The sequence below is a fragment of the Nansenia antarctica genome (assembly GCF_963989245.1).
Source record: "Nansenia antarctica genome assembly, chromosome: 4".
Classification (NCBI taxonomy): Eukaryota; Metazoa; Chordata; class Actinopteri; order Argentiniformes; family Microstomatidae; genus Nansenia; species Nansenia antarctica.
In genome coordinates, this window is record NC_137689.1 from 48,405,437 (window position 1) to 48,416,540 (window position 11,104).

Genomic DNA, 11,104 nt, shown 5'->3' on the forward strand with positions numbered 1-11,104 from the left:
ATGACACAAAGACTGGAGCCCAACACCACCTTGGCAAACTGGAGCTTCTTAAACTCCTCTGTGGACTCCCTTCCATGGAACCCCTTCCCCCAACAGAACATCACTTATGTCGATTTCTACCTGCACGAGCCCTCCGTGGTAGCGGTCTTCATGGTCTCTTACCTACTCATCTTCCTAGTGTGTATGGTGGGCAATGGCGTGGTGTGCTTCATCGTGCTGCGGAGCAAGAACATGCGCACAGTCACCAACCTTTTTATCCTGAATCTGGCCATTAGTGACCTCCTGGTAGGCATCTTCTGCATGCCAACCACCCTGGTGGATAACATCATAACAGGTCAGTGGCCAGAACCTAGCGTATGCTGAGCTGATCACACGCGTGTGCGCACGCACACGCACACACACACATACACGCACACACACACACACACACACACACACACACGCACGCACGCACACACACACACACACACACACATACACGCACGCACACACACACACACACACACACACACACACACACACACACACACACACACACACACGCACACAAAAGTCCTCTTTCCTCCCCCTCCGTTCTCCCTGACTAGTGCTGTGTGGGTGCACACCAAAGGGTTTAACCTTTACAAATCAGAGAGCTAGAGGGCAATGTTTCGCCCTCAAGTCTTCCTGAATTCGCACGGGACTAATATTATCTTGTGATCTCTGGTAATTTGTAATAATTATGGTTGTCTGTGTTCTTAATCCCATGCGATACCAGGCCATGTTCGTAAAAATTCCACCGCAAATTACCTAACATATTTCGTATGGCAAGCCGTTTTAACATTTATTAGCTAAATTTGACTAGTCGTAATTCGATTTTTACTATGGTTCTGAAATTTGTATTCAAGATATCTATAACGTCATTCTGACTAGTCAAAACGACAGTTAGAGATATCTGTAATTCAGTTTTGACTAGTCATGAGATGAATGGCGCGACAGTTGGCCCCTGCTCACCGATCCGATCATTCATGTGCCCAGATTGTAGAGCACATTGCACAAGAGATGAAACAAATTCCTTTCTAATGTCAAATCACTTGATTCCCGTAGTAGCATAACATTAGATGAAAGCACAATTCATGGACGAGCATACATGATTATTTATGTCAGGTGCGATGTCACTGGAAATGGAGATGTGGACAATGTGTCGTGCTAACAGTGAAAGTGAATGGACTGTATAGCAAAAACAACAAATTATTGGCCGAGATACCCGTGACTATCGCTTATAGCTGTTGTTTCATGTGGTGCTGTTGATGTGGTGAAATGAGTAGCCTATGGCTAATTAAAGCTTGTAAGTCCCAACGCTGTGTGGGCATGATTCGCGCGCGTGCATGAGAACATTTCGCACTGTTATTTTGGAGACCCCCACAAAGCTCAGCTTATAACTCGAACCCTGCGTAAATTCCAGTAAAACACTTCACTTATCCCACGCGAAAGCGGCACACAAAACACAGACAACGACGGAGAATTTCTAAATGACAGACGTCACCAGATAATACTAGTCTCGTATGAATAGGGCATTTCTAGCACAGTCTAACTTTGCAATAGTAGCCTGTCAACAAGCCGCTGGCTCTGCGAACTAAAAGTTTAATTGGTAAGAAAAAAATCCATTATTTAATTTTAATCCACATTTGGGTATGCTAATGAGGTAGCATTGGTTAATGATTTTTATACAGTGGTGGGTTGTTGTGTTAATCTCTTATTTGGGTTGTAGAAGCACGAGAAATCTGATAAGGGAGTCTAATACATTTGTATTGTTGTTTGGGGGAAGGGGGCCTTGGGATTTTGGGGTATGTCACTGAAGGACTTCCTCATAACAATATTACTATCTCTATGGCACTGGGACCTGGATAAATAAAGGATAAATTAGTAAATCTAAAATATATCAAAGGGATAACAATCCCACAGGTCCTTTTTGAGCTGTATTGGTAATCCCCTGCTCTGCTCTGCGTTTGTATCTTAAAACACTTTCTTTATGATTCCATTACCCAATGAATAGATATTTAATATTTAAGTGGTAAATAATCTTTTAGAATTTAGAATTTGCCATTTAGCAGACGCTTTTAATCCAAAGTGACTTTTGACAATTACAGATTACAGGGACATTCCCCCTGGAGTAACTGAGGGCTAAGTGCCTTACTCAAGAGCACACTAGTGGTGGTGTTTCAGGCAGGATCTTTTCCCACCTAATTTACTCAATATCTATTACACTTTTAATTTACTCTACCCATCTATCCAAGCATTCTCTTTTGTTTTTGTTACTGATTCAATAAACTCACAATTAAAAATACTTTTATTTCTAACCATTTTGTCCGCATTTACTTTTCTTGAATATTACATCAGATCTGAACAAGGCATTTTCTTGTCTCCTTTGACAGGTTGGCCTTTTGGAAGTTTAGTATGTAAGCTGAGTGGGATGGTTCAAGGGATATCAGTGTCAGCATCAGTCTTCACTCTAGTGGCAATAGCCGTGGACAGGTAAGGTTGAGTGATTACATCATGATGTCCTTGTCTGTGCGTGGTTGTTCATGCTTATCTGTGGATTGAATAGTCATCAGTTGCAGTAGATATTGATAACAACAAGCACAAAAGTAGAATACACTCTCATACCTTCTCCTTCCTCTCTGCTTGGCAGGTTCCGCTGCATTGTCTACCCTTTCAAGCAGAAGTTGACCATCTCCACCTCCACCCTGATCATTGTCATCATCTGGGTCCTGGCTATCTCCATCATGTGTCCTTCTGGGGTCATGCTCCAGGTCACTAAAGAAGAGCGGGTCTGGATCTTCCTAGGCGACGGCAACCACACACGCCCCTTCTACTGGTGCAGGGAGGACTGGCCCAATCAGGAGATGCGTAAGATCTACACCACCGTTCTCTTCGCCAACATCTACCTGGCCCCGCTCAGTCTCATCGTCATCATGTACGCCCGCATCGGCTTCACACTCTTCAAGACATCCGTGCCGGCGTGCGGCGGCAGCGGGGGTGGGAGTGGCAGTGGTGGGGGGAAGCCGGGCCTGGAGAACCGCCTTACGATCTCAAAGAAGAAGCAGAGGGTGATCAAGATGCTCCTGGTGGTGGCGCTGCTCTTCATCCTGTCCTGGCTGCCTCTGTGGACGCTGATGATGCTGAGCGACTACGCCAGCCTGACGGCGCGCCAGCACCGGGTCATCAACATCTACGTCTACCCCATGGCCCACTGGCTGGCCTTCTTCAACAGCAGTGTGAACCCCATCATCTACGGTTTCTTCAACGAGAACTTCCGCAGGGGTTTCCAGGCCGCGTTCAAGTTCCAGCTGTGCTCCGCCGTCATGGAGCGCCAGAAAACGTACTCGCACAGGATCCAGGGGAACGCCGTACTCCCGGCCAATCTGCAGCTCGCCTCTAGGGGCGGATCGGGATCAGGGCTGCTGGTCAGATCGGGATTGGTCGTTGGGAACAGGAAAGAGCAGAGTCAGGAAGGTGGCCGGTCGTCAAGCGACCACAAGGAGCAGGACCTGATCATGGAGGACCTTGAGAAGGTATCCCAAATGTAACTGTTTTTGTGCCATAGAAACCTGTACACGCAGGCACTACCCTGAGCATTCACCACCTAGCCACCACATAGGGTTTAGCAGAGATTCTCTAACCACGCAGGCTCGAACTTGATTAGAAATTGTCTCTCTGGGAATACTAGAATACATCCGAGGGGCACACAGTTATATATTATTTGTATGATTACCTATACACATATATGTATAGATACATAGTCAGGCATTCATGTTTTCATGAATATATTTTCATGATGGTTCTGTGTTTAGTGAACCATGGGGGAATGCGTAAAAAATACTGATTGTAAAGTACAGGAAGACAATTTGCTTTCTTGAATCTCATATGTGCAAGTTATTATCTGCTTCTGCCATATGTGACTCATGCAGGACAAAAATATGCATTGCACACCAATTTACATCTTTAAATTATGGTTATGGGACAAACCATTTCTCATTTCTCTTTCACAGGTTATTTATGACCTATGAGACTCACTGAATGTCACACAAAAAAGGTGCAATCAACCTTTTATCGGGAGTGCAGTGGACGTTCACCTCTTGACTCTTGGTCATGACTGGTGAGTGACATATGAGAAGAATGAAACGACAAGTCACTGAAGGGTATGTCACTGAAGGGCATGTCATTGTCACCAAACAGATATGCTCTCTGAAGGAGAGTACTTGAACCATTTGACTCTTCCTGTTTCTCATCCATAAAGGCTGGGCTGCAGCGAGGGGTGGAGGACAGCCTTTCTTCCATCCAGAGTGGATGTATTGTAATGTCAGGTGACACCAAGGGGAGAGCAGTGTGACAGTGACATGCGCCTAGTATTAAACCACCTTGAGACTGGTTTCAGATGATGAAAAGAGGGTCTTTGAGGATCTTCTACTTGAGGGTTGTGTCATGCTGTGCACTTGACAAACAGAATGTAAGGAAATGGAATGAAATCAAGAATAACCTTGGTGTTGTTGTTTTCACTTCATGTGTTTTTGGGGGATATTTTAATAGTGACTGTTTGAATGACTAAAATAATCTTTGTTTATTTTCAGTATTGAGTGTCATGCTTATTTTAAGCCCAAAATGAACAAGACTCAAGGCTTGGTTAATTTTCATCCAAAATATTCTCCTCTAGCCTGGCTCTAGCCATTCTAACTATCGTTGTCAAGCCTTACATGTTTGCCATAGCAGGAGTTGGACAAAGCACATACAGATCTGGAGCCAGGCCACAGGAGTTGTCCCTTGTCATTACCTCAAAGCTATTATTGTTATTAACAAGACAGTTATGAACTTCAAGGTGACACGTTGCTTTGTCATTGGAGGTAAGAATCAACAGTATCTGTCATGTCAGTGGTTGTTGATTTTGGTGTATTCATGCATGCTTTCCTCTCTAATGGTCTGTTGGTAAAGTGCAGACATTTTTCTTTGGGCAGCCTATTATTATACTCTAACAGGTTTAGACACAGAGGGAGGTCGGAACACGGTCTCAGTTGGGACGTCACCCATTTACAGTTTTTTACGGTCGCTAAGTCACAGTGTTCAATACTGAAGCCACAGATTCACAACTCTTCATACAGTCTGCATTAGTAACACTCATGTTGGCCAATCACTTCATTCATGTCTCAAAAGAAGCTCGTTCAACCGTACCCTGGCAACAATGTTCACTCAGAAACATACACAGTCATTCATAACATTCTGACTTACAAAACACTAACAACAGGGAGCATTACATAGTTTTAATGATTTTCACAAGAATGAATATTTCATTATAAAAATGGTTTGATTTATAGTAATCATAGACAGAATAGTTGACTGTACAACTGTAAAGTATTAGGCAACAAGAATGAATCAGAAATGCCGCAATTTGCTTCTATCCTTTATTCTATCCTTTGCTTCTATCCTTTATTCTATGTTTTATCCTTTTTTGCAGTATCTTTGCGGTACATTTACTTCAAAGTACACTACATTTACTTGTGTAAAATAAAGTGGAAGATGCAAAGTTCAAATAAAAAAGAAAAAGAGAAATTCCAGGGCAGTACAATAGCAATCACACCAAAAAAGTCTCACTCCTGAGGGTTTTGGTCCACCCTCTGGTCTGCATCTGGTCACATCTAATGTCTTCCCTGGCAATGCATCTAGTCTATTTCATTTGATTGTATATATTCTGCTAATATTTTCTAGACATTTCAATATGATTACTGCAAATAGTGAAAATACCACCGCTCATCCGTTATCAGACTTTGCTGAGGTGCTGGAACTGAAGAGTATCAATAGAGTGCAAAATAACAGCATCTGTACACTTAAACAATGTGCAAATAAACAGTTTATTGCGAGCTTTCTGTCATATATGATAGGAATATGATTACTGCAAAATTGCACCAAATAATTCAGTTTTGAACACAGTGGTTTAACAATGAAAAAAATTGTTGCCAATACATAGCATTTTGCAGGTGGGGGAGTTTGAATGAGAGAAGTGTTATGGATTTTGGAGAACGTAGTCATTGAATGCATTTTGTATGAAAGCAATGCACAAATCACAGAGAAAGAGTCACAGTTTTGTTCACATGCGTTTCTGCTCTGCTGACTGTATGAAGAGTTGTGAATCTGTGGCTTCAGTATTGAACACTTCCTCTTTTCGTGTCCACAAGAGAGTCAGTTACAAGGCTTGGCTAGATGTGGTTCAACCACAGCTGAACACATTGCTGTCCCTTCTCATTGAACTCTGCCAAGTCCGATGATGTGCAGGGCTGCTCCAGCAGGGGGCATATCAGGAGGTGCTGCATGGTCTGTGGTTCAGTGCCACAGTCACACACAACGTCCCCGTCATTTAGGTATCCCCATTTGGCGAGATTGGCTTTTGTACGTCCAACACCAGATCTCATCCTGTTTAGGCATTTCCACACTGCGTAGTTGGTGTCTGCTCCAGGGGGCAGTGCCTCGCTCGCCTTTAGCTCCATTGTTGTTGCTGGTGGGAGTTTGTCCAGCCTTTCTTCCCACCGAGTGACTCTTTCACTGCTTGTGCTCGGTGTTCCGAGGGACGGGACGCTCTTCAGGAAACTTTTCCTTGATTTAAGGCGGCTTTTGGCTGGCACATGGCCAAAGAGAGGATGTCTTTGGTCAGTAGACTGTTGTTGGCGCTCTTTTTTGCCTGCTGCATTTCGTCGTATCTCTGGTGGGGCTATGCTATGTTGGTGTTGATTTCATACAGCCTGTGATAAGGCGGCAGCTAGCATTGAGGGCGGGATCCAGCTTCTTGGCATGGGCAGCTCGCTCCCATACTGGGCAGGCATACTCGGCAACTGAGTAGCAGAGAGCTAGTGCGGTTGACTTCAGAGTCTGTCGGTTAGCACCCCAGGTTGTGCCAGTGAGCTTGCGGATGATGTTGTTCCTCGCACTCACTTTACACTTGGTCTTCTCAGTGTGGGTCTTAAAAGAGAGGCATCTGTCCAGGGTTACCCCTAGGTAGACTGGGTGCTCACAGTGTTCAAGGGAGGTTCCTGACCAGTTGACCTTCAGTTGGCGCTTGGCTTCACGGTTTCTCAGGTGGAAGGCACACACCTGTGTCTTAGATGGGTTTGCACGTAGGTGGTTCTCTTCATAGTACGGTGTTAGCTCTGCCAGAGCTATTGAACACTGTGACTTAGCGACCGTAAAAAACTGTATTACAGTCAACTAAAAGCAACCTCAGCACACCCCCGCCAGGTGTGCTGGAATATAATGCGTACAAATAATATTAATAATAATAGTTCAAAGCACAGCGGCGCATCCGGTTCCCAACCCTTTCTGTTCTTTACTCAGACGTCGCTCGCTGTGCATAGTGTCTTCACTCCTTATACTCGCTCCTAGGTCACTGCCCCGGAAAAGAGCAAACACACAACCTAATGTCAATAGTGATGGCATAATTGGCATCAGCCGGTGTCCAATTATCCCACCGCCCACGCTCCACCACAGTCCTGTGGCGCCCTCTACAGGCCAGACGCTGCATGCGACCCACATACACCCACACAATGCTGTCTTTGTAAAGTCAGTAGTAAGTTAAGAGCAATCATGTACAGTAAGCCCACTGACATACACAAACACTAAGGAAACAGGTATCATTCTTGATTAAGTGTTTTACCAACACTTTTGGTAACTGTGTTGGTTTAAAGAAATGTGTGGGGGAAAAAAACACATTTATTAGATTAGATTTACTAAGATTGTACAATCCTTTGAATTTTGACCTATACAACCCCATTGTGCTGCTAAGTCTATGTGTAAACAAAATTGTTGATGATGTCAGAGACTGTGCTATGTCGTTCAAGTGTTATTGGGCTTCTGTGTAACTGATTTGTATGCTGTGTTGCCTTGACCATTACTGATGATGGAGAACAGAGTTTCAAAATAAACAAAAACCTGTTATTCCTATGAAAAACATAACTGAGTGTGTGTGTTTGTGAATATAAGAAACACATTACTTATCATGGGTAGATTTTCATTTGATAAACGTATAAATATTTGAATCCAATTCAACGCCCTTCTATATGGAAATGAAGGCCAGAGGCAGGTTATGTGAGAGGGAGCGTAGACGAGATGACCTTCAACTCAACAGTGCAACGAGGGCTGTATAATGCAATACTTTATTTAAGTAGTTTATTACAGGGTCATAGAGGAGGAAAAGCAGCCCCAGACCAGCGTCTTTGAGCCTCGGAAAAGCGCTATATAAATTGAATTAATTATTATTATTATTATTCCCACCACCATGCTTGACTGTTGGGATAAGGTTATTTTGGTGGTAGGCAGTTTTGGGTTTTCACCAAACATAGTGTACTCCCAGAAAACTTCAGGCATGTCCAGATGGTCTGCAGCAAAGTTAAAGAAGGGCAGTTTGGTTATTCTTTTGACAGCAGAGGCTTCTTCCTAGAAACCCTCCCACGAATGCCCTTTTGATTCAGTGTTCTTCTTATTGTTGAAGCATGCACAGTTACCTGAGATGCAGCAAGGGAGGTATGCAAATCTCTAAATATTATGTTTGGGTTGGTTTTTATCTGATTTGTTCTTTTTCTTGTGGCTCTTGGGGATATTTTGGAAGGGTGTCCACTTCTAGGCAGAGTTTCTGTCATGTTAAATGCTCTCCATTTGTAAATGATTTGCCTCATAGTAGACTAATGGAGTTCAAATCGTACATAGCCTTCCGCAGACTGATGTGCTCTCACTAACCTCTTTCTAGATGTCCTCAGATCTCCTTTCCTCTCTGCATGGTGTGTTTTGCATTCACCTGTATGGATAACACAAAACTGACCAGGTTTCTTATCTCTATTTAGGCACCTGAACTCTTTCCTAAAGATCTCTCCTTCAACAGGTTCATTTGGTACCCAATTATTTAAATGGACTGCACTTATATAGTGCCTTTATCCAAAGCGCTCTACAACAGCCTCTCATTCACCCATTCACACACATACATATTCACACACCAATGGCGGCAAGCTACCATGCCAGGGATGCGCTCGAACCGCTCATCTGCCAACCGCTGTTCTGCCAACCTAGCGATCATTAGACGGCGGCTCTACCTCCTGTGCCACAGCTGCCTGATTCTATTTACCTACTTGATTTAACCAAGGCAATTTGGGGTTCACTTATTTTTGCACCTGCACTAATTTCTTTATAATTTAGTTGTCCTACTACACGCATGATTCCCTCTAAACTAAAATATGGAATTAGTAAATATAAACTGTTATGTCAATTGGTTCTGATTAAATAAAGATTTTATGGTAAAAACAAAACAAATCTATACAGTAATTGCACAAGGGGTGTAACATACTTTCAAGCATCGCCGTATGGTAGCTCTATGAACCATATGGTAGCTCACGTTCCGTCAAAAAAGGGACATTACAGACATGCCAATTCGCACAGGATTACTATTATCACAGGACCTCCGTAATCAGCCAAATATGGTAGGAAACACAGACGTTCTCCGTAATTATTACAAATGACCATAGGTCAGTACCAGCTCAGTGGCTTTGCGGTTAGAGTGTCCGCCCTGAGATTGGGAGGTTGTGAGTTTGATCCCCGGCTAAGTCATACCAAAGACTATAAAAAGTCTTGGCACTCAGCATTAAGGGTTGGATTGGGGGTAAGACCCTGCGACATACCAGCGTCATGTCCAGGGGTTGTACATTACAAGTATATGCACTTTACTTATGTACATCAAGCCGCCTCACGCTACGGAAACAGGAGATCGGCTCCTGCTGCCTAAGGGCCATTAGGCTCCATCGGTTCTCAAGGCTTACTTACTACCAGAGGTCACCAGATAATACTAGTCCCGTCTGAAGTCCTGCTTTTGCAAACTCTCTTAATCTCACGCTTGTATCTTGTATCTCCTAAATGAGGACGGTGTGCATAAAGCCCAATTTATGCTTCTGCGTAAAATCGACGGCGTAGGCTACGTTGCTTGCGTAGGCCCGCAGCCTACGCCGTCGGTTGACGCGCACCTCTCCAAAAATGTAACTACGCGGCAGTGCCTACGCAACCTTAAGCACTGTGATTGGTCAGCTTGGTAGCACATGATTCCGATATGATTCCGACTCTCTCGTAGGCCAAAATGCGGAAGCCATGACAGAAATGTCATTTACTTTTTCTGTAATTACTTATTAATAAAGATTAGAAAAATTATGATGACCATCGTATTATCTTAGTTTAATGTCATTTCAATGCATCATAGAACTTTTATTTATGACAAGCATAACAAACAAAAAAATCGCTATTATGCCGCTTTGAGTACACCGTTCCAACGGAGCGCCCTATGGAAGCGTCAGGCACAGCCTTCCTATAAGGAGCACGATTCACATTTACGAGATGTACAATCCTGTTTATTTAGAAATAAATGATTAGTTACAGGGAGCCCCATGGCTGTTCGTTGGGTTTAAATTATATTTATGATAGACATATTTAATGGGAAGTTATCTATAAGAACTATGATTGGTCCGCTTAGTTGCGTCACATTCCGACTCTCTCGTAGGAATGCGGAAGCCATGACAGAAATGTAATTGACCTTTTCTGTAATTACTTATTAATAAAGATTTGATTTTATATGATAACCATCGTATTATCTTAGTTTAATGTCATTTCAATGCATTATGGACATTTTCTTTACAACAAGCATAACAAGAAAAATCGCGATTATGTCACTATGAGTACACCGTTCCAACGGAGCGGATCAACGCGACGCAGAAGTATAAATTAGGAGAGCCCTTGCGTATGCTACGGCGTAGCCGCGAGTAAATTCGACGCAGAAGCATAAATTGGGCTTTAGACAGTAAATGAGGAAGGTGTGCATTAGACAGTAGATGAGGAAGGTGTGCATTTGACAAAACAAAAATAACAACAAACAAAACACAGTAAAGCAGCATTCAGTCACTCTGCTGCATGCTCCTGGAACAAACTCCCTGAAGAACACAAACAGGCCTAAACCCTACAAATATTTAAAACTAAGCTAAAAACCTTTAGGCCTATGTTCTGCAGCAGTTATGGTTAAATACTAACACTCTATCTATGCCTTCTATCCATTACT

The 11,104-nt window shown here is 43.2% G+C and overlaps 1 protein-coding gene across 1 annotated transcript; it reads left to right on the forward strand.

Moving 5' to 3' along the window:
* Window positions 1-4,049, forward strand: LOC308156030 (neuropeptide FF receptor 2-like; the record flags this gene model as incomplete). The annotated part of the gene is made up of 4 exons (XM_080529392.1): window positions 1-334; window positions 2,415-2,514; window positions 2,672-3,554; window positions 4,032-4,049. The coding sequence occupies 4 exons, from the start codon at window positions 1-3 to the stop codon at window positions 4,047-4,049; spliced, it is 1,335 nt and encodes a 444-aa protein (XP_080385518.1).
* Between the last annotated feature and the right edge of the window lie 7,055 nt (window positions 4,050-11,104).